The sequence below is a fragment of the Hylobates moloch genome, unplaced genomic scaffold (genome assembly GCF_009828535.3).
Source record: "Hylobates moloch isolate HMO894 unplaced genomic scaffold, HMol_V3 SCAFFOLD_10, whole genome shotgun sequence".
Taxonomy (NCBI): domain Eukaryota; kingdom Metazoa; phylum Chordata; class Mammalia; order Primates; family Hylobatidae; genus Hylobates; species Hylobates moloch.
This window is the reverse complement of record NW_026652285.1, coordinates 15,282,000-15,308,126: the sequence shown is the minus strand read 5'-3', so window position 1 is coordinate 15,308,126 and position 26,127 is coordinate 15,282,000. Positions and strand designations below refer to the sequence as shown.

The window sequence follows — 26,127 nt, the reverse complement described above, 5'->3', positions numbered from 1 at the left end:
TGCCAAATGACACAGCTGAGCACTCTCCCTCCTCTCTGTCTGCAGTGTCCTCTACAAGCCTGGTGATGCCCACACACCACTTACTTTGTGTGCAGCAACAAGGACCCTGTTTTCCACACCATCACCCTCTGGGCAGCTGTCGTGGAAAAGCCCAGTGACCTGACAAGCACCTGCGAGAGGTCCCTGCTTACCTGACGGACGTCCTGCTGGCACCTCAGACAATCCACTCTCAGGAGGCGCAGCCCGAAGCCCAGCTTCCCTTCTATGCAGTATTGCCACGATGCCTCTCCCACGATGTCAAGGACTCCTGTGTGTCCTGGAGGTGGGAGACAAGGAACCGCCGAAGAGGAAGCAAGAAAGCCGTACTGTCTACGTTGTGATCCTTCATCGAACAAACTGAGGCGAAAACTTGAATCTGTTACTGAAACGAGGAGAGAAGGACACGTGCTATTGAACTGAGCCAAACACACTGTAAATATCCGCAGACTCCCTCTCCCGCCCCCATCCCAAATGATCTTGAGATTTCTTTTAAAGAAGTAAATTTGTCCAATGGCTGTAAACTATAAACTACTGTAATTAAGTGCAATTTCCCCTCTGTGTCCTCTCCCCTCTGTCTGGTATATAATACTAAAGTGTCTATTAGTTTTCTTTGTAAAGGTCAGAGTCAAAATTTCAAAAGTGATCTGTCCCCTCTCTCTTCCCTCATGGAGAAACATCCTAAGTGGGAAGTGAAGCCCCTTGTCCTCTCCCTCAGGCCTGGACATTTGCGGGGACGGCATACCTTAGACTGACTACCAGCTAACTCCAGTCTCCTGACATTAAGACACACCTCTGGGCCTGGCGCGGTGGCTCACGCTTGTAATCTCAGCACTTTGGGAGGCCGAGGCGGGCGGATCACGAGGTCAGGAGATCGAGACCACGGTGAAACCCCGTCTCTACTAAAAATACAAAAAAATTAGCCGGGTGTGGCGGCGGGCGCCTGTAGTCCCGCAGGAGCCGTGAGGCGGGTTGCAGTGAGATTGGCCATGGCAGCCTGGGGACAGAGAGATCCGTCTCACACCTCTTGATCCCTGGAGGGGCTGAACGTAGTGTGTCAGAGTAACATGCCAGCTTCTTGTGGGCCAGGAGTTCAGCTGTGCACTCCCTAAGAAACCCCAGGGCAGGGAAACTGGCTGATAGCAGAAGAAAAAGTTGCAGTCTCAGAAAGCCTTCCATTAAAACAATTTATTTTATCACTACCCAGAGTCTCATATTTCTGTCTCTGATACTTTCCCTGCCATGGTTCCACCAAGAACCCCTGGCCCCTGGTCTCCTTGGAATTTTCTGTGTACTCCACTGGGATCACGTCGTGTGTCATCTAGGGGTGTAGAGAGGCGGGTGGCCTTCTCTTGCCGTCATGTTCCTGGTGTCTTTGTGTAGGCTTTACTGCTAATTGAAGTAAAGGAGAGTTGAATCCCCCAGTAAGATTCCACAAGTCGCTCAGAGGGAATCTGGCCAGAGCAGGAGCTAGCACCCTTTTCTTCCCTGCAACTCTCAGGGGTAAAGTCATAGAGTCAATTCTTGGTGGGTGACCTGTGTGATAGAAACAGACAAAAAGTAGGATGAATGAAAACCCTGCGGGTGAATTGTTTAGCCTCATTTAAACCATTAATTCCAGCCTTTCTTCCTGCCCTCCTTTTCCTTCCCTTAGAGCTCTCAGTCACTAAGTGAATGGGCTCTTGTGGACGTCACCTCTTGCCCAAGATTCTCTCTCTGGTGGGGGTGCTAAGGAATACAAATAGTCCAAACAGTAAAAAGCCAAAGGCCCAGAGACTCCACCAGCAGGGACTTTACCACAAATAATTCAGTGCTGACTCCAGGAGAAAGGAAGAAGGACCTGTCTTCTTTGCTATTTCCTTTTTTGCCAAACAGCATAGGCCTACTGGCCTGTGGTTCTTCGCTTTTAGGCAGAGCATGTCCCAACGAAAGTGGAAGCAAAGACTGTGCTAACCAGGCCATGAGTGATGGATTTTTTTCAAAATCCCACTGTAGTGGGAGATTCAATTCTCAGTGAGCTGGGCAAATTTACTGAGTACCTACTCTGTGGCCAGAGCAGGAATGGATGGATAAGGAAATACTGACTTTAATTGATTCCTAGCTCCCCCTAACAATGTAATTTGGATTGAAACAGTCAAGAGAAAAGTTCATGACTGGGTTGAGGAGGGCTGAGGACAAGGCCGAGCACTACATATGGAGGAGAGAGACCAAGATCCCCTTTCATTAGTTGGCTGTCCTGTTGGATGGCTCCTGTGAGCTCCGGGAAGAGGAAAGGAACGCAGGCCTCAAGCTCCAGCCCCAGTTGAAGCCCTGTGTCTGGACTTGTGTTGTTTCTGGAAAAGCAAGCATCTGCTTTTGGTAGATTTTAGATTTTGCATTTATACCCTGAAAACCCAGAAGGTCATATTTGTCTAACAGGTCATCTGGGCAGAGGTGTATGTAGGTGGAAGAGAGGGAGGATGGCTGGGTTGGGGACAGTCTCTAGAGAGTTTTCCTAACAAAATCCTACTTGAACCAAGATATGTAGACAGCTGACCCTGGCAACTGACAGCCCCAAGGATGGTTAGCTTCACCTTTCTAAATCAAGCAGGGACCTCCCTCCGCTGGCTATACAAGGGCCAAGGGGAATCACACACTCTGAAGATTCACTGGCAAGCTTCAACCCCCACACCTTCCTCCCACCACCTGAGGGACCAACAATCTCCAGGGTGTCTTTTCATACCCTGACCCCAGGCTCACAGACAGATGGTTCCATTTTTTTCAGAGCCAGCTGTCACTTTCTAGGGTGAGCCTGAGGAAGGCAAATTTCATTTTAACATCCATGGATAGGAAATAAAATCAGTACTGAAAACTCGCCTTAAACTGTATTAAACTTTTCCATGCTAACCAGTTATGGGGTATTCCACCAAAGGCAGAGATAATGCAGTGTTAGCTGCTGAATTCAGGTAGATAAGAAAGAATACAATGCAGACAGGGAATCTGGGCTCTTGGCCCACAGTTGGGGGCAAATCTTTGAATTACCTTTGGAGCCAGAATTCCTTGATTAGAATCTCCAACTCCACCATTTAACCTCCCTGGTCCTCCTTAGTGTCCTGCTATGTGAAACTGGAATGATAATGGTACTACCTACTTTATAAGATTGTTTGAGAAGTAAGAGGGTTAATATATGTTAAACACTTAGATCTGTATATACAATGGGTATTGTATGTTAGTATCATCTCACCCCAGAGTGCCTTCTCCTGTAGTCTTGTGTAGTCTTCTGGGTTTGGTTGACATTTCCAGATAACTTCATCACCAACTTGACGTTTGGTTAAAAAAAAAAAAAACTGCCAATAATTGGTAACGTTTTTGTTCATCTGTGTGGTATATGGCAAATCTCAGCGGTAAACCAAGGCTGAGTCGGGAAGGAGAGGCCTGAGGAGAAGAGAAAGGCTTCACTGCAGAGAGTCTTTGTCCTCCTTAGGAAAAGAAGAAGATAAAATGTGATGATCTTATATGAGTGGGAGGGCCACAGAGAGCACTGGGAAGATGGAACTAAAAGTGGCTTTGTGTTCTACAAAGTGGGTTGGGGATCATGGGGGAGCCCAGTGAGCAAGGAAGAGTGAGGGTCAGGAAGGGGTGGGAGCTAACTTCTGTCCAAGGAAAACAGGGTCAATGTGTCCCCTTCGACTTAGGAATTAATTCAAACACGCCATCCAAAGCTGCTCTGGAAAATGAGATGTGACATATCCATGTCTTCATGCTTCAAACACATCCCAACAGCATCACACAGGCTGAATATTTATGAGAAATTGCAATCAGCTGAACCAAGTGCCTGTTAGGCCCCTCCTCCCCCCCCACCCCCCTCCCTCCTCCCCACCCCCCTCCCTCCTCCCCACCCCCCTCCCTCCTCCTCTTCTTCTGGGTGCAGAGGTCATTCTAGCTGGACAAATACTGGATTGTGTGCCGAGATTTATAACATGACTATTTTACAAATGAATCTTTAGAGCGTGCAGGACTTTGCACGTGCCTTGATGAACATTCCTTTTTCCTGGGTGCATGCCTATAGAGAAAACACTTCCTAAGGGAGAACCCGCAAAGCAAATATGAGGGGGACAACATCAACAGCAGGAAACACCAAAGCAGGCTTCACGCGATCTGCATATGTACGTTTACGCCAACAGATCACGCAACACAAAAACAAGATGTTTCTTTCCCCCGTCTTTTATTTTTTCACCAAATACACACTGTTATATTCCCCAAAGAAAAATTTCTTTCCCGTGCCATATTGTCTTGACATCATTAATGAACTGATGTATTAATTATCCCCAATTAAGGCCGGGCGCGGTGGCTCACGCTTGTAATCCCAGCACTTTGGGAGGCCGAGGCGGGCGGATCACGAGGTCAGGAGATTGAGACCATCCTGGCTAACACGGTGAAACCCCGTCTCTACTAAAAATACAAAAAATTAGCCGGGCGTGGTGGCGGGCGCCTGTATTCCCAGCTATTCGGGAGGCTGAGGCAGGAGAATGGCGCAAACCCTGGAGGAGGAGCTTGCAGTGAGCCGAGATAGCGCCACTGCACTCCAGCCTGGGCGACAGAGCTGGACTCCGTCTCAAAAAATAATAATAATAAATAAATAAATAAAATAATAAATTATCCCCAATTAATTATGAAGGTTGAAGATAATAAATGGATAAAGCTAATTTTTTAAAAAGACCAAAAAATACCAGTATAAGGAAAACATGTCTGATTTCCCGAGCCATTACAAGATCTTCTGTGTATATCTTTGCTTTTGGAAATGTATAATTCAAAATAATATTTCCCCTTCATTTATTCAAGAAATACTTACTGGCACTTGCTGCATGTCAGGCACTATTGTTCTAGACACTGGAGATCTATCAGTAGACCAAATAGATAAAAATCCTTACCTTCATGAACCCTGCATTCTAGTCAGGGAGATAGCAAATAAATGTGTGAATATATGTATGTGTATGTGTGTGTGTCAGATGATTTTAAAAATCTATGCAAATTGGCCGGGTGCGGTGGCTCACGCCTGTAATCCCAGCACTTTGGGAGGCCGAGGCGGGCGGATCACCTGAGGTCGGGAGTTTGAGACCAGCCTGACCAATATGGGGAAACCCTGTCTCTACTAAAAATACAAAATTAGCCAGGCATGGTGGCGCATGCCTGTAATCCCAGCTACTCGGGAGGCTGAGGCAGGAGAAGCGCTTGAACCCGGGAGGTGGAGGTTGCGGTGAGCTGAGATAGTGCCATTGCACTCCAGCCTGAGCAACAAGAGTGAACTCCATCTCAAAAAAAAAAAAAAAAAAATCTATGCAAATTATAGCAGGTAAAGGAGATACTAGGGGTAGCCATTGATTTTTATTTATTTATTTTTAATTTTTTTTTAGACAGAGTCTCACTCTGTGGCCCAGGCTGGAGTACAGTGACATATCGGCTCACTGCAACCTCCACCTCCCGGGTTCAAGCAATTCTCCTGCCTCAGCCTCCTGAGTAGCTGGAACTACAGGCACACGCTACCATTGCCCAGCTAATTTTTGTATTTTTTAGTAGAGACAGGGTTTTGCCATGTTGGCTGGTCTGGAACTCCTGACCTCAGGAGATCTGCCCACCTTGGCCTCCCTATGTGCTGGGATTACAGGCGTGAGCCACTGTGCCCAGCCTGGTAGCCATTTTAAACAGTATGGACAAGGAAGAAGAGAGTGCCACTGAGAACGTGACGTCTGAGAGCCCTAAGGCTGCTGAGTGAGCCACGTGGACATCTAGGAGGAGAGCATTCCAGGCAGAGGTAACAGCAAGTGTGAAGGCCCTGGGGCAGGAACAGAAACATACAGCAGAGCAGCTAGAGCAGAGAGAGAGGGAAAGTTCTGGTTCACAGAGGTAAACAGGTGCAGGGGCACGATGACAAAGGGCCTTGTGACCATTCGTAAGGACTTCTGCCAACTGCTGTAAGAACTTTGGCTTTTACTTTGTGTGAGCTGGGAGCCAGCAGAGAATTTTGAATACAGCAAGGACAAGATACGACTTCTGTTTTAAAAGGATCCCTCTGACTGCTGAGCTTTTGGGGAAGGGAGTGCCAACGGTGACAGCAAAGAGATTATCAGGAAGTTGCTGCCATAATCTAAGCATGGGTGATGAGAGGTGATCTGATTGTGTATTTTTAAGGTAGAGGATTTGAAGATACCAGGATTTTCTGATGGTTTAGATGTAGAATGTGAGAAAGAGTGATCCAAAATAATGCCAAGATTTGGGCCCTAAACGAAGTAGGAAATAGAAGTTAGTGTTGTTGGCCAGGTGTGGTAGCTCACACCCATAATCCCAGCACTTTGGGAGGCCAAGGCAAGTGGATCTCTTGAACCCTGGAGTTTGTGACCAGCCTGGGCAACACAGCAAGACTTTGTCTCCACTAAAAATTAAGAAAATCCAGGTATGGTGGCGTGCACCTCTGGTCCCAGCTACTCAGAAAGCTAAGGTGAGAGGATTGCTTGAGGAGGTCAAGGCTGCAGTGAGCCAAGATTGCACCACTGCCCTCCAGCCTGGGCAACAGAGCGAGACCCTGTCTCAGAAAAAATAATTTAAAAAATAAAAATAAACGCTGCTGCTGTAGAAAATGAAAAACAATGTTACACAAACATAGGCTGTGTCTTGGTTATTCTTTAAAGTGGTACCTTAGGAAGCATCTTAGTAGTATGTTATGCTGTAATGTGATATTATCATACCCCTAATACGATGTCAGGCTCTTCAGTAACATGACATTCACTTGGTTGATGTATTAGTCCGTTCTCACACTGCTATAAAGACATACCTGAGACTGGATAATTTATAAAGAAAAGAGGTTTAATCAGCTCACGGTTATGTGGGCTATACAGGCTTCTGCTTCTGGGGAGGCCTCAGGAAACTTACTATGATGGTGGAAGGCAAAGCAGAAGCAAGCACGTCTTACATGGCAGGCAGGAGAAAGAGAGAGAAGGGGGAGGTGCTACACACTTCCTTTTTTTTTTGAATGGTAGTTTTGTTTTATTTTATTTTTTATACATATATTTTTTATTATACTTTAAGTTCTAGGGTACATGTGCACAATGTGCAGGTTTGTTACATATGTATACATGTGCCATGTTGGTGTGCTGCACCCATTAACTCGTCATTTACATTAGGTATATCTCCTAATGCTATCCCTCCCCCCTGCCCCACCTCACAACAGGCCCCAGTGTGTGATGTTCCCCTTCCTGTGTCCAGGTGTTCTTATTGTTCAATTCCCACCTGTGAGTGAGAACATGTGGTGTTTGGTTTTTTGTCCTTGCGATAGTTTGCTGAGAATGATAGTTTCCAGCTTCATCCATGTCCCTACAAAGGACATGAACTCATCATTTTTTATGGCTGCATAGTATTCCATGGTGTACATGTGCCACATTTTCTTAATCCAGTCTATCATTGTTGGACATTTGGGTTGGTTCCAAGTCTTTGCTATTGTGAATAGTGCCACAATAAACATACATGTGCATGTGTCTTTATAGCAGCGTGATTTATAATCTTTTGGGTATATACCCAGTAATGGGATGGCGGGGTCAAATGGTATTTCTAGTTCTAGATCCCTGAGGAATCGCCACACTGACTTCCACAATGGTTGAACTAGTTTACAGTCCTACTAACAGTGTAAAAGTGTTCCTATTTCTCCACATCCTCTCCAGCACCTGTTGTTTCCTGATTTTTTAATGATGGCCATTCTAACTGGTGTGAGATGGTATCTCATTGTGGTTTTGATTTGCATTTCTCTGATGGCCAGTGATGATGAGCATTTATGCAGTCTGTTGGCTGCATAAATGTCTTCTTTTGAGAAGTGTCTGTTCATATCCTTCACCCACTTGTTGATGGGGTTGTTTTCTCGTAAATTTGTTTGAGTTCATTGTAGATTCTGGATATTAGGCCTTTGTCAGATGAATAGATTGCAAAAATTTTCTCCCATTCTGTAGGTTGCCTGTTCACTCTGATGGTAGTTTCTTTTGCTGTGCAGAAGCTCTTTAGTTTAGTTAGATCCCATTTGTCAATTTTGGCTTTTGTTTCCATTGCTTTTGGTGTTTTAGACATGAAGTCCTTGCCCATGCCTATGTCCTGAATGGTATTGCCTAGGTTTTCTTGTAGGATTTTAATGGTTTTAGGTCTAACATTTAAGTCTTTAATCCATCTTGAATTAATTTTTGCATAAGGTGTAAGGAAGGGATCCAGTTTCAGCTTTCTACATATGGCTAGCCAGTTTTCCCAGCACCATTTGTTGAATAGGGAATCCTTTCCTCATTTCTTGTTTTTGTCAGGTTTGTCAAAGATCAGATAGTTGTAGATGTGTGGCATTATTTCTGAGGGCTCTGTTCTGTTCCATTGATCTATATATCCATTTTGGTACCAGTACCATGCTGTTTTGGTTACTGGGTGCTACACACTTTCAAGTGACCAGATCTCATGAGAACTCTAGCAGGAGACAGCACTGGGGGATGGTGCTAAAACCATTAGAAACCACCCCCATGATCCAATCACCTCCCACCAGGCCCCACCTCCAACATTGGGATTTACAATTTGACATGAGATTTGGGCGGGGACCCAGAGCAAAACCACATTAGTCAACTAGTGTTTATTGAGTGCTTACTATATGCTACATACTTCTCTAGGTGTGGGAAGGAAAGCAGTTTATAAAAGGTCACTTCCCTATGGGGTTTACATTCAACTGGGAGGGAGCCAACAAAAACTAAACAATATACTAAATATATACTAAATAAACAAATATACGAGTGTTGATACATACTAGAAAGAAGAACAAAGCAGAGAAAGGTGAAAGAGGAGGGTGGGGAAGGAGGTGGATTCATATTTGCATGGGTGTCTTTGCTTTCCAAGATAGGATTTCTTTTGGGCATCCTGACCAAAAAGATAACTGAGTGAATATTTGCGAATCACCTGCACTGCCTGTTGAAGACTTCGTTTCCCTACTGCTTCCTCCTCTAGGAGATTCTATCAGTTCCCCCTTGCTGCTGTAACAAATTACCAAAAATGTGGTGGCTTTAAATAACAGAAATTTATTCTCTCACAGTTCTGGAGGCCGGAAGTCCAAAATCAGTGTCATTGGACCAAAATCAGGCTGTCAACAGGCTGTCACTCACTCCAGAAGCTCGAAATTTAGGAGAATCTTACCTTGATTCTTCCAGCCTCTATTGGCTGTCAGCAGTTCTTGGCTTGTGGCCACATCACTCCTATCTCTGCCTCCGTGGTCACATCACCTTCTCTTCTGTGTCAAGTCCCTCTTCCTCCCTCTTATAAGGATACATGTGATTGTATTCACAGCCCACTGTGTTGCTTAGGATAATCTTCCTTAATCACATCGGCAAAGACCCTTTTTCCTTTTAATGTAACATTTACAGGATGGAGGGTTAGGACCTGCTATCTTTGGGGGTCATTCATTCAGCCTAATACAGAGACTTTATCACAAACCCGCACATTCAAAGCCAGAAAAGAGAACTTAAGGTGATACTTTCTTTTGTACAACTTTTTCCATTATAATTCATCATTATTTTCATAAAATAGGTTGTCTTGTCCAGGAAACACGGATAGTAACAAGAAAGACACTTGTTTCTTAATCATTACAAAATCTACTTTCAGGAACCACACTTTGGGGCACTTGAATCAATAAGTCAGTGAAAAACTTAAGCATGTTGCTCATGTTTGTATCATGGAGACAAAACAATAGTTTGCCACTGTAGTTAGGGTTAACCATTTATCTACTCATTTGTTCGTCTAGTAAATATTGACTGCTGCCTTATAGAGTTGTGGTTAAGAGCTCAGAGTAAGGAGTAATTCAAATCTGATGTCAAATCCTGACTCTACCACTTACTAGCTGTGAGATATTTGGAAGGCAACTTAACCTCTCTGAATGTTTCCTTACCTGAAAATGGGGTTGTCCAGGGATTAAATGAGACAGAAGATGCATAAAGCCCTTTGCCTGGTACATAAGAAAGGGCTCAATAAATGTTCATAATTAGCATCCAATTCAGGAATACAACATGAGATAGCACAGTGGGCCCCTTCCCTACTGTCACTGTCTTCCTCCCACCAGAATATAGGTTTTGTGAGAGCAGGGATGTGGTGTTTTGTTCACTGGTTTGTCCCCGGCATCTGGTACCTGACACACAGTGGCACTTGGTAGATATTCTTCGAATAAGTGAATGTGTGTATGTGTATCATGGAGTTTACTAGTTTTCTGTTTGGAAAATGACCCCAATACACACCTCCCACCACCACCATCACCATCACTCTGTGGGGCCTCCCAAGATTCAAAGGAAGAAGCAAGTCATTGGTATTACTTCTATCGCTGGGGATAAGCAGAAAGAAGAGATGAAAATGGCAGTCCTGGGTGGTGTTTTATGGCTAGTGTATTACTATGGATAGTTGGAAGTGTGCCTTGTTTAGTACTAAACTAAAAGTGAAAGTTAAAACAATTGAGAGAGCTAAAGAAAAACAGGCCACCTCTCAAACTCAGTTCAGCTTCGAGCTAGCACTAAAAGGGGGGAAAAAACCCAACACTCATGCCTACCCATGGGTCCAATTCCCGTATACCACCTGCAAATACTCCTACTATTCACAGAAAGAAAATCAGATTGCAAACTTCTTAAGGACAAAGACCTTATGTTATGCCTACCAGCGTAACCCAGGTTCTTCATTCCTTTGACTATATTCTTTGTACATTTTCAATATGCAAAACACGTAAGTGTAGTGGGGAGACACTGCACTTGAGGGTGAGTGGTCATTCAACAAACCTCTTTTGCACACTGACTTTGAGTCAGGCATGGTAGTGGGTGGTGGGGATTCTAAAATGCCCTGAAGCAGTTACCAGCCTGGCTGGGGAGACAGACAACTTAGCAAGTGATTTCAATTACAGAGTGTAGGTGTTAGAAAGAATACTGACAGGACAACAGAGGAAATTCTGCTTGGATGGCAATCAGAGAAGTTTCCTTGGTAGATACGTAAACTGTGTCATGAAGAATGAGTGACAGTTCACCAGGTGAATGGGGAGCAGAGGACAGTGGAGGAGGCATTCCAGGCTAAAGACCCACAATGCAAAGTGAATGTCCAAATCAATGAATTCGTAGTGTTTCAGTCCAAATCCTCTGTCCTCATTGATTCCCCCAACCCAGCTCTGCATGCCTGAGACCCCTGCCTGAACTTCTCTTGCCCTGGCTCTGTAAATCATGATCTGACAGAGTGAAATGTGTTCTCCAGGCTGCAGGGTGTCAGGTCAAGGTAATGGGTCACTGGTCGGCCGGTGCCCCAGCAGAGTGAACCAGGGCCTGAGAATCAAATATGTAGCCCCCACATCTCAGATGAGCAGAGGTGGGGCATGGGGTAAAGCATGTGATGTTTATGTTCAGAAACTGCAAAGCCACTAGCTTGCAAAGTGTCATTACATCGGCAGGTGGAGGGTAATTTTCCTGTTACTCAAGGTCTCCTAATCGGGCTCTGATTGGTTTCTGGGGAATTGTTTTATGACCCAGAGCCAGGCAGCGATAGATAGGAGATGTGGTTTGGTGGGCAGCAGTTTACAAGGCAGGAAATTGCTTCACTGGGCACAACCATTCATAAGAAACACCTCTGGGAAAAGGAGACCCGGGATCCTGGCAGGTCCACTCCTGGCCATCTGTTTACATCAGAAACAACCCACGTTCCTGGTTACACAATGTGGCAGCGTCATTTTGAGTGGGGGATCTTTGCCCCTTGGAAGAATAAACACATTCCTCACTCTCAATAGAATTAGCAGACCTCACAGACTTTTCAGTGACTCTCCTGGAGGCCTTAATGTCATAGGAAGGTGACTCTAAACACGATTAGCTGTACAACCTCACTCATTCCAAATTCAGTTGAATTTTCCTTTAAGGGCAGTGAAGGCTCAGATGAAGATACTCCAAAGGCGAAGGGTGGAAGTGACAATCCTTTGTCACGATTGTCAGTTGCCAAAGCCATGCCAAGTTTCTTAGGAACAAACCATTAGGGCCAGGCATAGTGGCTCACGCCTGTAATCTCAGCACTTTGGGAGGCTGAGGCGGGCAGATCATTTGAGGTCAGGAGTTCGAGACCAGCCTGGACAACACGGTGAAACCCTGTCTCTACTGAAAATACGAAAAAAAAAAAAAAATTAGCTGGGCCCAGTGGCGTGCTCCTGTAATCCCAGCTACTCAGGAGGCTGAGGCAGGAGAATCCACTTGAACTCAAGCGGCAGAGGTTGCAGTGAGCCGAGATTGTGCCACTTGCATTCCAGCCTGGGCGACACGGCAAGACTCTATCTCAAAAAAAAAAAAGGAACAATGCATTCACTGGCTTAGGGGTCATTGGTCAGTCTGGGGCGGAGGAGGCAGGGCTGTGGGTTGTTCGGACACGTTGCCCACATTTCCATTGTCCCATCAGCTCTGCAATTCCTTAGCTGAGTTCTAGAGTCCAGAGTTTTTAGCACCTAGAGCCATCAAATCCACGTGCGCCATGGGAAGAAAAGATAAGGGGCAGTGGCAGAGTCTCCAGAACCATCGGGATCTGTCTGGAGAGCCACTGGAAGCCTCCAGCCCAGCACTGGTCAGTAAAATCCAGAGACGCCAGGCATGGTGGCTCATGCCTGTAATCCTAGCACAAATTAGCTGAGTGTGGTGGCATGCACCTGTAGTCCCAGCTACTTGAGAGGCTGAGGTGGAAGGATCCCTTGAACCCAGGAGGCGGAGGTTGCAGTAAGCCAAGTGCCAAGATCATGCCACTGCACTCCAGCCTAGGTGACAAAGTGAGACCCTGTCTCAAAAGAGTCATGCCCCAAAGCTTCCTCCTCCCCACCTATTTGTAAACTCCATCTTACTCCCATCCTGGCCAGGTGAGCTTCACCTCCCTAAGGTCTCAGGTTCTGTATCTTTGAAATGGAGAGAATCATGGCACTTAACTTCACAGCCCTAATGTGAGGACTAAATGAAATAATGAATTTCTTTACTCTTAAGTGTGTTTGCACACTTAAGGTTTGGTGCATTTTCTCTGGGGCAGTCGAGCAGGTGGAAGGACTTGGAGGTGAATTTCATTTTATGTTTGTTTTTACTTTCCATATGAGGAATCATAGACAATCTATTGCTATCCGTGACTTAGTCCAGGACCTACTAACTGTGTCCTTAGGCTATTGGGCAGAACATCCAGGAGCAGTCAGCAGGAGAAAGCCCTGGGCTTGCCCCATCTGAACTTGCTTTGTTTGCTTCCATGGAGACCATTTGTTTAATTTTGTCTCCCACTTGCAAATTCTAAGGGGGCCCAGACCATGCCATTCTTGCTTACCACTATACCTCCAGGACTTCATACAGTGCCTGAGGCATAGTAGATTCTCTATAAAGACTTGTTGAATGAATAAGAAAATGCATTAATGTGTGAGTGAAAAAATGAAGGCATCACACCTCTTTAAAAACTTAAAAAACACTAATACAGTGAATCCATAATAAACCTATATGGACTTGGGATCATAGAACTTCTCCATTACCAGATAAAATGCCGTCTTGATTCCGTTTCCTCGTACAGATAAAGCAATTGTGTCGGGGAACACTAAATGGGGTATTGTGCTAAAGCTACCAAGGCAGTTGTGAGAACAATCCCTAGACCAGGACCCTTTAGAGAGACAATTAGTTCAAGTATCTGCATTAGCTGTTAGTTGTTTTTTTTTGTTTGTTTTTTTTTTGAGACGGAGTCTCATTCTGTCACCCAGGCTGGAGTGCGGTGGTGCAATCTCAGCTCACTGCAACCTCCGCCTCCTGGGTTCAAGCGATTCTCCTGCCTCAGCCTCCCAAGTAGCTGGGATTACAGGCATGTGCTGCCATGTCTCATTTTTGTATTTTTAGTAGAGACAGGGTTTCACCATGTTGGCCAGGCTGGTCTCCAACTCCTGACCTCAGGTGATCTGCCCGCCTTGACCTCCCAAAGTGCTCAGATTACAAGCGTGAGCCACCGCACCTGGCCATGTGAGTTGTTGTGAACTCCCCTCAGGATCCCATGCTCACTGCTGCTTCTGCCTTACTCATTCTCTGTGAAGGAGACTCCAAAAAGATTGATGGCCATTGCCCCAGACATCTAGGGAATATAGTCACTGGCCACCTGATCTCCAAACCCTGCTGTAGGGACCAGGATAAGCCCAGAGGTGGAGGGATGGTCCTGTGGGGTCAGACTGAAGGAGTGTGTGACCAGGGCAGCATAGGCCAAATCCAGAAGAGTGTTTCCAGGTCAAGCGCATGGGCCATGCAAGCGTGTTAGAAATCCACTTTGGGGTGGCACCCTGAATGTGGTACATCTGGGCCTGATGTCCCAAAAGGCAAGCTTCTCAAACTAGGGTAATAGGGCTGTGAGCCAGAGGTTGCAAGAAGTCCCAGGAAAGATGGCTTATCTTCCTGGAGTGTCCATTTTATTCAGATATAAGAAATGTTAACTGCATTTTTCAATAAAAGCAAACTGATGGATTATGGTAGAAAATAGAAAATTTAAATGTACTTTTTTTTTGAGATGGAGTCTCGCTGTGTTGCCCAGGCTAGAGTGCAATGGCACAATCTCGGCTCACTGCAAGCTCCGCCTCCTGGGTTCATGCCATTGTCCTGCCTCAGCCTCCCGAGTAGCTGGGACTACAGGCGCCTGCCACCACGCCCGGGTAATTTTTTGTATTTTTAGTAGAGACGGGGTTTCACTGTGTTAGCCAGGATGGTCTCTATCTCCTGACCTTGTGGTCCACCTGCCTCGGCCTCCCAAAGTGCTGGGATTACAGGCATGAGCCACCACGCCCGGCCTAAATGTACTTTTAAGACAAAACATGGGGCTTCAAAGAAAGTTTCTGTGTGCAGTGATCTAAAACCCCATGCCCCTTGTGAAGTGTGAATTCACTCTCTGCCACTAATGGTACTTCACATGAAAAGCTTCAAAAGCACTGACTGCAAAGAGCCACACAGAAAACGCCACCCATGGACACTGCACCACACTGCCCACACATACACTGCTAGGCCCCCACTCCACACAGTAAAGGTCCCCTCCATGAGACAATGGCAGTGGGATGCAACAGCCTCTCATATCACGTGGGCTGACTCTCAGTCCCCAAGAGATCGACTGGCTGTCCTTCTTCCCGCAGGTTCTCAGAGATCTCAGTCCCTGTCTGAAAGGAGGAGCTACACCCATGATGTTAATTTCTCTATTTCCACTCTCCAGCATGCTTGGCACAGATGAGGCATTCAATTAATGTGTGTTGGGATGAACTGAACTCCAGATGGACGCCTCCACCTCCTCATTCCTTCCTCCTGAGGATGGAGGCAGCTGTGGCCTCAAATCCACAGGCAGCTCAAACCAAATAGTATGGGGCCCAGCTAACAAGCACAGCTCCAGCTAGGGCCCAGTGGGGGCCAGTTTCACTTCTTTTGTTCCCAGAGCTAAAGGGCTGAAAAATCCATTCCAAGTGAGGATACTAGAAATTACCTTTATTCCCATTGTTGAGAGGAGGATATGACTTGTATCAAGTCACAAAGGAAAAGCCTCCACATGCTGTTAGTTGGCAAGTTATCAGCTCCACTCTGGAATAGACCAAGACCAACGGTGAATAGGTATCTGAGTCTCTGGCATCTGTGGTAAGTTCACTCTGGACAAACTTTCCCAAGATCCCAGGCCTCTGGTTGTCAAAGCAGCTTCCTGGGGTCCCCAGATCCAGCTCTTCCTCTGACCTCTAGGGAAGTGAAGCTTCAGTGGGTCTCCCCGACTCCAGCATAAGCCCCTGAGAGTGGGAATGGTGTCCAATTAATCTTTGTGTCCCTACTGCTTAGCAGAGTTGCTGCACATAAGATACCCTGAAAAAATATGTGCTGGTAGGGATGACACCATTCACCTAGTCATTTAACAAATATTTACGTTCTATGCAGTCTTCGGGGTCTGGGAATTCAATGATGAATCAGAAACGGTGTCTTCCCTTAAGGGACCCATAGCTTAGTAGGGAAGGCTAACAACTGCCAACTGCAACATGGTGTAAACACAATGACAGAGGCCTGTACAGAATAAAGAGGCAGCATGAGGGCCCTCCATGCAGTGCAGGTGCTGCCTGCTCTCTAGTTGGTGGACTCAGTAGCTTCAAGTGGGGACTTTTAAAGCCATTGAGATGGGCTCAGTCTCCTGTAGCTGAAGTCGTGGGAGGGTGGGGGAGAGGGAGGGTCATGTTCGAAGGTGGGCTTTCACAATCACAGGAATGCCCAGTGTGGGTGGGCCAGAGGGTGACCTTCTCATCACCCTGTAGGAAAGTGAGGCCCAGCTAACACCTGTTGGAACAGGTAACTCCCATTTGCCCATTGTCCTGTGTTTGCAGAGGAGGAGCAGGGAACTCCTCAGGGAGTAAGAGGGAATGGGTCACAACCAGGTGAGCCTCCTTTTGGCACCACAAGCATTAGCACAGAGATAGGGCAGCCGCCCTGGGCAGGATTTATAACTCCAGATTTCAAGGTCTTATCATAAACAAGCTCTTTCTGAATTGCAACATGTCAGGGGTAGGGGGAGCAGGCAGACAGAGAAAGACTAGAGAGCGGTGTTGGGGGTGGGGGCGTTAGAATGTGGCTGATAGGGAAGTTGTGGGGGAGAGGTGGAGCTATTCATGGCTAATATTGTATGGGACATGGAACTGGTTAAAAATAATGCTTTGCTTCTTATCCCATTCCCATGGCCCAACCCTGAAAGGTAATAAACGTGATTTGGAACATAGTGAAATCCTGGGGCAAGGCAAGCCCAGAGAGGCAAGCATTGTTTTATGCAGGCTCCGGCTCTCTAGAACTTTCTTCCCCACTCCATGGATTCCTCATCAGTGCATTTTATTGAGTGTGAGTAGGGGGTGGGTGGGCAATGTCTCTGGTCGTTACCTAAGGCTTCTGAGCTGTCGCTGGGAAATGGCAAATTGCCCGCTCATGCTGCTTTGGTGGGGAGAAGGGGTGAAGCATGGGGCAGGAGTCAGGGAGGCACCTGGCAGAGGTGTGATTGGGGACCTCAGGGCAAAGTGGAGAGACCTGCTGTGGCCCTTAAGGCACCAGCGCTGCCTCTAGATGTCTCTTTCTCTCTTCAAGTCTTCCCTTGACTTTCATTCTCACCGGATGCCACCTGAATAAAGACAATGACCAAGGGAAGCAGCCTACTCTCCAATTGGCCCTGGACCACACTCCTGTAAACTACCTTGAAGGGAGGGGACTAGGTGTCCCCTTCACTACAGGCCTGTCACTAGCCCTTCTGGACCTGGGCCTGGTCTTCCTTCTGTTCAGACCAGGTGGGACGGGAGGCTCAGCAGGGGCTGAAAGATGTCTCTCGGAGGACCCCCAGAGCGTGCCTCCCTCCTCCTGCTTCTCCCGAGACATCAAACACACCAGGCCGGGGTAGGCAGGTGGAGTTAATAAACACAGCGAGGCTTCGGGGAGGCATGGAGGCCTCTCCTTCAGACTCCCAACTCCAGCCCGAGCAAATCCCCTGTGACTTCAAAGCCAGCAGCTTGTTTGCCTGGCCACAGGGCAGCAACAATGCTTTCCCTTATGACCTAAGAAAGCATCCCTGGGGCTGGGTGTGGTGGCTCACGCCTGTAATCCCAGCACTTTCGGAAGCTGAGGTGGGCAGATCCCCTGAGATCAGGAGTTTGAGGCCAGCCTGGGCAACATGGTGAAACCCCACCTCTACTAAAAATACAAAAATTAGCTGGGCATGGTGGTGCACACCTGTAATCTCAGCCACCTGGGAGGCTGAGGCAGGACAATCACTTGAACCTGGGAGGCAGATGTTGCAGTGAGCTGAGATCGCACCACTGCACTCCAGCCTGGGCGACAGAGTAAGACTCCATCTCAAAAAAATAATAATAAATAAATAAACAAACAAACAAATAAATGAGCATCCTTGGCATCGTTGCTGGAGGACTGCTGGCCAGGGTGGGGAGTGGAGAGGTCACTGACCTAAACCCTGCTTAGGGGCTCTGAGGTAGGCATTCCTGCCAGCCTGCCCTGCTGATCCAAGACCAGGGGGATGTGTTGGGCAGGCCTGATAGAAACCGTATCCCCACACTCCTGGAAAGAATGACCCAGCCAGAACTCAGGGCAGACAGAACAGGCCTACCTCAACCCAGCAGGGCATGGCAGGCCACATCAATGCACCCAGGAATAGAGACCACACCATGCACTTGCTGGCCCCCTGACAGCCACCCTTATTTCCAGGGATTCGCACCATAAATGTGGCAGTATGTGTGCTTGTCTGTGCCAGGTGCATGTGTATGCATAGAAGCGTACACATCCTGGCTGGGCACAGTGGTTCACGCCTGTAATCCCAGCACTTTGGGAGGCTGAGGCGGGTGGATCACCTGAGGTCAGGAGTTCAAGACCAGCCTGACCAACATGGCAAAACCCTGTCTCTACTAAAAATACAAAATTAGCTGGGTGTGGTGACGCATGCCTGTAATCCCAGCTACTTGGGAGGCTGAGGCAGGAAAATCGCTTGAACCTGGGAGGCGGAGGTTGCAGTGAGCCAAGATCATGCCATTGCACTCCAGCCTGGGTGACAAAGTGAAACTCTGTCTCAAAAAAATAAATAAAATAAAATAAAATAAAATAAAATAAAATAAAATAAAATAAATAAAATAAAATAGAATAAAATAAAATAAAAGTGCACACTCCAGCGATCCCAGACATTGCCACACAGTTCTTTAGGAACTATGCCCTTGACTCGCATCCTGAAAAAAAATAAAGCTATGCTTGATCTAAAAGCAAGGGCCTCCTATTGCTGCTATCACCAGTTTAAAAAATAAAATAAAAGCGAAAGCCAGAGAGCTATATATGAGAAGCAGTAACTTAATTCAACCCGTCAGCTCAAGAAATGAAGAAACCTATCTTAGGACAGGAGGCTTACTTACCCTTCAGCTAACTTCTGCCAAGTTGATGATGAAACACTCATACTTTCAGGGATCCTCACATTGAAGTTTAAATAATCCCACATTATAGCATCCAGCACCCAGTGGATCTTCGACAAGATGTTTCGGTAATGATTATGATGATTTTTTCCCTGAACAAGGGCCCCCGTATATTCTCTATCCCATGCAAAAGAGGGTATGGAGAGTGTCTAAGCTCTTTCTGAAGATTTGACCTCACCATTGCGACTGTGTAGGTTAAGTGGAGGTGTCTGGACACTAAAGTCACTCTGAGCTGGGTTCACATTCTTATTTCTGTCACTTATTCCCTATGTGACCCTGACTACACTAACTCTCCGAGCCTACGTTTCCTCATCCGGAAAGGAGCTAAAGCCTGCTGGCAGTTCCTGTCCTAAGAAAGTAATCATGTTCTTGGTGATTATAATAAGAAGTCATTTGGCAAAGAACAGCTCATGGACAAAAACCCAGGACTGGGGCTGCACACCCCACACAGATATCCATTGCAGCTCCCTCCACAATTTAGTGAGACAACGTAAGATAGTGGTTAAGAGCACTGGAGCTGGACTGTATGAACTCCAGTCCCACTCTGCCACTTTTAGCTGTGTGACCTTGGACAAACACTTAATCTCTGTGCCTCAGTTTCCTCAACTGTAAAACAAAGCTAATAACATTATGTACCACACAGGACTGTTGTCCTTTGGATGAAATGAATTAACGTCATGAAATGAGTTCACATCTATAAAGTGCTTAGAACAATGGGTGGCACATCACAAGTGCCACATGTTTGCAGTTTTTATTATTGCATTGTCAATGCTAGATACATACAACACTGTCCTTGTGAATACTACACAGGTAAAGTTACAAGTATTTAGTGAAGATGACGAGCATGTGTTGGGGTGGAGGATGTTTATTGATTTGTAAGTATGAGAATTTGAGCAGGATAGGCAGAAGGGAGATATGGGTAGCTAGGATTTCGGTCTCAAAAACATACCTTGAAGTTGATTTGTGCTAGTCAGATGGAAGGGTGGATGCCAATCTCACTAAACCAGGAGGTGTGAGACTGAGCTGAGGAGAGCACTCCTGCTGCCCCTTCCCTTCCTGTGGATCTTCCAACATCAAGTAAAGTTTTTCAAAATTCATGAATGGTTTCATGTAAGAAATTGAGGCTGGAAGTGGTGGCTCACGCCTGTAATCCCAGCACTTTGGGAGGCCGAAGCAGGTGGATCACTTGAGGCCAGGAGTTCAAGACCAGTTTGGCCAACATGGCAAAACACCGTCTCTACTAAAAATACAAAAATTAGCTCGGTGTGGTCGTGCACGCCTGTAATCCCAGCCACCTGGGAGGCTGAGGCATGAGAATCGCTTGAACCTGGGAGGCGGAGGCATGAGAATCGCTTGAACCTGGGAGGCGGAGGTGCAGTGAGCCAAGATAGCGCCACTGCACTCCGGCCTGGGTGACAGAGCAAGGTTCCATCTCAAAAAAAAGAAATTGAATTTTAATTCTATAGTAAAAATCCCAGTGTACCAGTATTCTGAAATTTGAGGACGGTGTTTTATCCTGTCCTGGGACAGCAGTCCTAATGACTTTCCCTACCCCTGACCAAGCAGGTGTTTCCTGGTAACCTACTGGCAGCCTCCAAGCTGCAGGTGCTGCCCCATTTGTCTCCAAAACAGAGTAGATTTCTGTCCTGGTTCCTTCCCCACAGACTTTGCTCTGTCTTGGAGAGCTCCAAAGTGCTGCAGGAAAGGGCATAGGGGATGAAAGATTAAAAACAAACAAATATAACTCCATGGCTTCTGGTCTGAATGATTAGGCAATGCAGGACAATTTGTTTTTGCATTCTGCAAGTGCAGGCCTCGCTCTATACAGAAGGCATGCTTGATCACATTTATAGATGGCCGATTATGAAGTAACCACACAAATTATTAAATTTAGTGAAGATATATATAAATTCCTGTCTTCAGAAGCATTTTTCTTCTCTTTTTTAACATACAAATAGTATATTTTCAGAAACGCAGTTCAAATAAAAAACATATGGAGGGCTTAATTAACCCTAAACTCACCACAAATAAGCAGTGTGTCATAGCTACTAAAGACACAAATCTAGACAGCATCAATAGAAGTAACTGTGTCCAGATGATATGAGGCCCACTTTGTTTGCAATCCGAATACATCTTAAAAACCTAGCCATCATTTTCGTTACTTTTGTTTTCTTTTTTTATTTTTTCTTGAGACAGAGACTCACTCTGTCACCCAGGCTGGAGGCAGCAGTGCGATCTTAGCTCACTGCAACCTTCCCCTCCCCTGCTCAAGCAATCCTCCCACCTCAGCCTCCCAAGTAGGTGGGACTAAGGCGCATGCCACCATACCTGGCTAATTTTTGTATTTTTTTTTATAGAGATGGGGTTTCACCATGTTGCCCAGGCTGGTCTCGAACTCTTGGTCTCAAGCAGTCCTCCCACGCTGGCCTCCCAAAGTGCTGAGATTACAGGCATGAGCCACCAAACCCAGCCCCATCTAATTTTTGTATTTTTTGTAGAGACAGGTGTTTGCCATGTTGCCCAGGCTGGTCTTGAACTCCTGAGCTCAAGGGATCCACCTATCCTGGCCTCCCAAAGTGCTGGGATTATAGGCGTGAGCCACTGCACCTGGCCTAGGCAACATTTTCAAGAGGGACATTGGCCAACTAGAAAGCACTGAGAGGAGAATGACCAGGATAGTGAGAAGTCTGGAAACTATCTCATTCAGACGATAACTAAACCTCCTAGAGACAGGTAGTCTGAGGAACTAACGAATATGTGAAGAGCTGTCATGTAGAGGAGAAAACATAACTCTCTAGATCAGTGGGCAGATTGTAGATTCACATGAGAATTTATTCAACGGCTTGCTGGTGAGGTGAACCCATCCCTGGCAGTTGGTAAAGGCTGGAGGATGATCTGTCAGGGATGCAATACAGGGATAACTACATTACATAGTGGGTTGGATAAGACAAGAAGCCATTCAACTCTAAGAGTCAATGAATCTGTTTTTAAAAAATTATAAATAAGCAGAGTCTTCTGTTTAGGCAAAATAGGATACTTGCCTAAAACTCCCACTGTTAAAAAATCATTGAAATGGGCAAAAGCATTGTTTGTTCTGAAGTATCTCTTTTAAAATGCACTCTACGGCCAGGCGTGGTAGCTCATACCTATAATCCCAACACTTCGGGAGGCCATGGTGGGAGGACTGCTTGAGCCCAGGAGTTCACAGCTGCAGTGAGCCATGATCTGCACTCCAGCCTTCGCAACAGAGCAAGACTGCTTCAAAAAAATAAATAACTAAATAAATAATAAGATAAAATGCAATATGTTATCTGGGATGGGCAACATTTTAGCACAGATAGATTTATCAGGTAACTAGCTGGAAGGAAGTGTGGAATCATGGAAATGGCATTCAACCGGAAATCGGAAGATCTGGGTGTGAATCTCCCACTTATAAACTGTGTGATCTTTAGCAAGTTACTTACCTCTTTGAGTTTCTTTTGTTTTTTAAATTTTTTGTAGAGACAAGGTCTCCTTATATTGTGCAGGCTGGTCTCAATCTCCTGGCTTCAAACAATCCCTTCTGCCTCAGCCTCTCAAAGTGCTGGGTTTACAGACCTGGTTACCTCTTTGAGTTTCTGTTTCTTTATCTATTAAATGAGAATAGAAATACCTATTCTCAAACACCAAAGGTGTACACACTTTGAACACCAAAGATACATACATTTTGCTGGTACAGGTCTGGCAGGCACAGCATAGCTCTAAAGCCAATAGCTCTGGTGATATATCCCTGTTAAGGTGGCATGTCCCTTTAACTAACAGCTATCCGCTTTCACCACCTTCTTTCATTTCGTTGCATTTTACTGGCTATCCCAGCCAATGCAATAAGGCAGGGAAATAAACAGGCATAAGGATTGGAAAGGAAAAAGTAAAATTGTTGCTATTTGTTGACAATATGATTGTTTACATAGAGAATCCCAGATAATGTATAGACAAGCTATCAGAACGACTAAAAGGATTGCTCAAGGTTGCTGGATTCAGAATCAACATAGAAAAAGTCAGATGCGTTCCTATACACATGCAAAGCTAATTAGAAAATGTAATCTTAAAGGGACCCTGTTACATATCTGCAAAAACTAAAAGGTATTAGCAATAGATCTAATAAAAGAAGTGTTAACCCAAATGAAGAAAATTATAAAACTTTATTGACGGACATAAAAGAAGCCCTAAATAAATAGAACAATATACCATGTTTGTGAACAGAAATACCCACTGTTATAAACACAGTCAATCGTCCCCCAAATTTATCTATAAATTCAATGCAATACCAAAAAAAGAGTCCCAACTTGGCTATATTTATATTTATATATAGTATATAAAAAACTTACAAACTAATCTTCAAATATGAACTAGAAAAGAGTCAAGAATGGCTAAGACACCCAGGGGGGTGGGTTGTTTTTGTTTTTATTTTGAAACAGGGTCTCTCTCTGTCACCCAGCCTGGAATGCAGTGGTGTGATTCTTGGTTTGCAGACAATTGCCTTTTTGCTATGTCTTCACATGGCCTTTCCTTGCTCGTGGAGAGAGAACTCTCTCTCTTCCTCTTCTTAAAAGGGCACTAATCCCACCAAGAGAGTCCTACCCTCATGACTTAATCTAAACCCAATTACTCATTACTCCCCAAAGGCCTCACCTTCAAATACCATCACACTGGGGACTAGGGATTCAGCATATTAATTTTGGGGAAACACAAACATTCCCTCCACAACAGTCTACCAGGTACCTCAGACAATAAGGATGAAGGTGGAGTGAAAAATATAAAGACTGATGAAAATCTTTTCTTTTTTTCTTTTTCTTTTGAGACAGAGTCTCACTCTGTTGCCCAGGCTGAAGGGCAGTGGTGCGATGTCAGCTCACTGCAACCTCAGCCTCTCGGGTTCAAGTGATCCTCCCATCTCAGCCTCCTGAGTAGCTGGCACTACAGGCACGTGCCACCACACCTGGCTAATTTTTGTATTTTTAGTAGAGATGGGGTTTTGCCACATTGCTCAGGCTGGTCTTGAACTCTTGGCCTCAAGTGATCTGCCTGCCTTGACCTCCCAAAGTGCTGAGATTACAGCTGTGAGCCACCACACCTGGCCTGATGGAAATCTTTGAAAAACAATTAGGTTCCCAGATTCCCTTCCTTGCTTCATGCAGCCAGACCTTTGAAGAGGGTAAAACAAAGAGTCTCTGGAAAGCAGAATAACAGACAAAGCTGAGCCCAGGTTACTCTGTCCAATCCATGAATCTACCTTAAACATTCCTGACAAAGGGTAAGCCAGCCTTATGCTTGAACCCGTGCAGTGACAAAGAACTTCCTCCTTACCAGTAATAATAACAATAACTAACCCTTACTGAGTGCTAACTATGTGCCTGGCCCTTTAAGCCCTTCCCATATATTGACTCTTTGAAAGTTGGCTCATTCCAAATTTGGACAGCTCTGTCTGAAAAAGGTTCAAACAGGCCTCTAAAGTTTCCCTCCTACCTTCATGGGTCTCTAAACTGAGGAGGAAGGAGGATTTTCATCTTGGGATGGCAGGCCCATAGAGATTATATATGGCAAGAGAAATGTTCATTGTGTTACATGTTTATCATCAAAAGCACAGTCTATGCTGGGCTCTAAAGTAATAGCAATAGTCATAGTTATTGTAAAGCATGTACTCACTCCACGTGCATTTACCTCTCTTGATTCACATAACAATTGTATTTTTCTACAAACTGATTCTTTGAAAGATTAAGTGTTCTAAGTTTACAGAGCTAGTTATTGGCATTCTGGCCCAGTCTGTTTGACCCAGAGGCTGAGCTGTTAATCACACCAGTCAACACAAGTTTTCATCTACTATGTTTCTGAGAAGTGTGAACTGGAAAAATCTCTGAATTTGGAGAAGATCTTTCCTGTGAGCTTGAGCAAATCGTTTTCTCTTTTCCTTAAGTATAAAACAAGAGAGCTGAACTAGATGATCTCAAAAGCCCAAATTTAACTCTAATCATCTATGTTCCAAGTTAAAGGTGTCTGTAATCCTTCTCCATCTGGTAACATTTCTTGGAGCATCCAGTTAACATGTGGAGATGATGATGATGATGATAATGAATGAATGAATGTATGAATGAATGAATGTATGAATGAATGGAGTGAAATCTTTCACATTTTCTTTTGCACAAAGGCTGCCCCTGGTCAGATGTTCCTGCAGGAGGAAAGAGAGTTCTTGTCTCCCTTTTCAGTTTCGGTTGCTTTTCACCAGTTGGCCTCAAATCTACGGTGTAAATAAAGCCAGCTTCACCCCCAGGCCTTTCTCTCAAGGCCCAGCTGTAGGCTAGAAGCAGAAAGTGAATATGCAGAGTGGCCAATTAGTTCACTGTGTGCCCTCATGACCTCTGACCCCTGCTGGGCCACCCCATCCATTAGCTGTCCTCTTCCCCCTCCACCCTCTTCTCTCAGTTTGAGTCGTTGTCCTGCCATTCTCTTTCAGCAAAGAAACATGCTCAGGCATTCGGGCAGCAGCCTCCACTTTCTGCTCTTTTGTCTCCTCCCTCTGTTGCCCTTGTTGCTAACCTGGTCACCACTCCTTGACCCTACTGTTCTCGCCCCTCTTGGGGCTGGGGAGGGACGGTATTCCAAGACAGGGTTTGCAGGGAGGAAGAAGGCAAGCCCTTGCTTTTCCTTTTCACTTGGGTTTCATTCCACAAATGAATTTTGATACTACTCCTTATTGCAAGAAATTCCCTGTAATGCTTCCTCTGGGATGATGATTTCTTTCAAAGGCAAGTGTTTTGAAAAGTCCATGTGGGTGAAGGCAGCAGTATGTTCCTTTGAGATGTTGGCTATTCCTTTATGAGGTTGGAAAATATATATACAGTATATAAACATATATATTATAAATTATACATATTCTGTTGATTGAGGAGGGAAAAGCTGTTCAAGATTATGGGTATGGGAGTATATAGCTGTGAAATATAAAGCAATCATCAAAAGAGAAAATCAACCAATTAACTTTATTACACTTGAAAAAAACATTTTCAAGTGTTGACAGCATCTGCTAAGTCTTCAGAATCTCAGCTCGGACAGAAAAGGAGCTGGTG

General features: G+C 45.4%; 1 protein-coding gene across 5 annotated transcripts in view; it reads left to right on the top strand.

Annotated features, from left to right (window-relative positions):
• The window catches only part of HNF1B (HNF1 homeobox B), a 102,766-nt gene that overhangs the window by 57,341 nt on the left and 19,298 nt on the right, over window positions 1–26,127 (top strand). For 4 of the 5 annotated variants that reach the window (XM_032162589.2, XM_032162588.2, XM_058445559.1 and 1 more), the window contains one exon: window positions 46–951. The exons of the other annotated variant lie outside the window; for it this stretch is intronic. In XM_032162589.2, coding sequence (XP_032018480.1) covers window positions 46–158 — 113 coding nt within the window. In that variant the 3' untranslated portion in view covers window positions 159–951. Of the gene's footprint in view, window positions 1–45; window positions 952–26,127 lie in introns of those variants that run through there. 5 annotated transcript variants of the gene reach the window in all.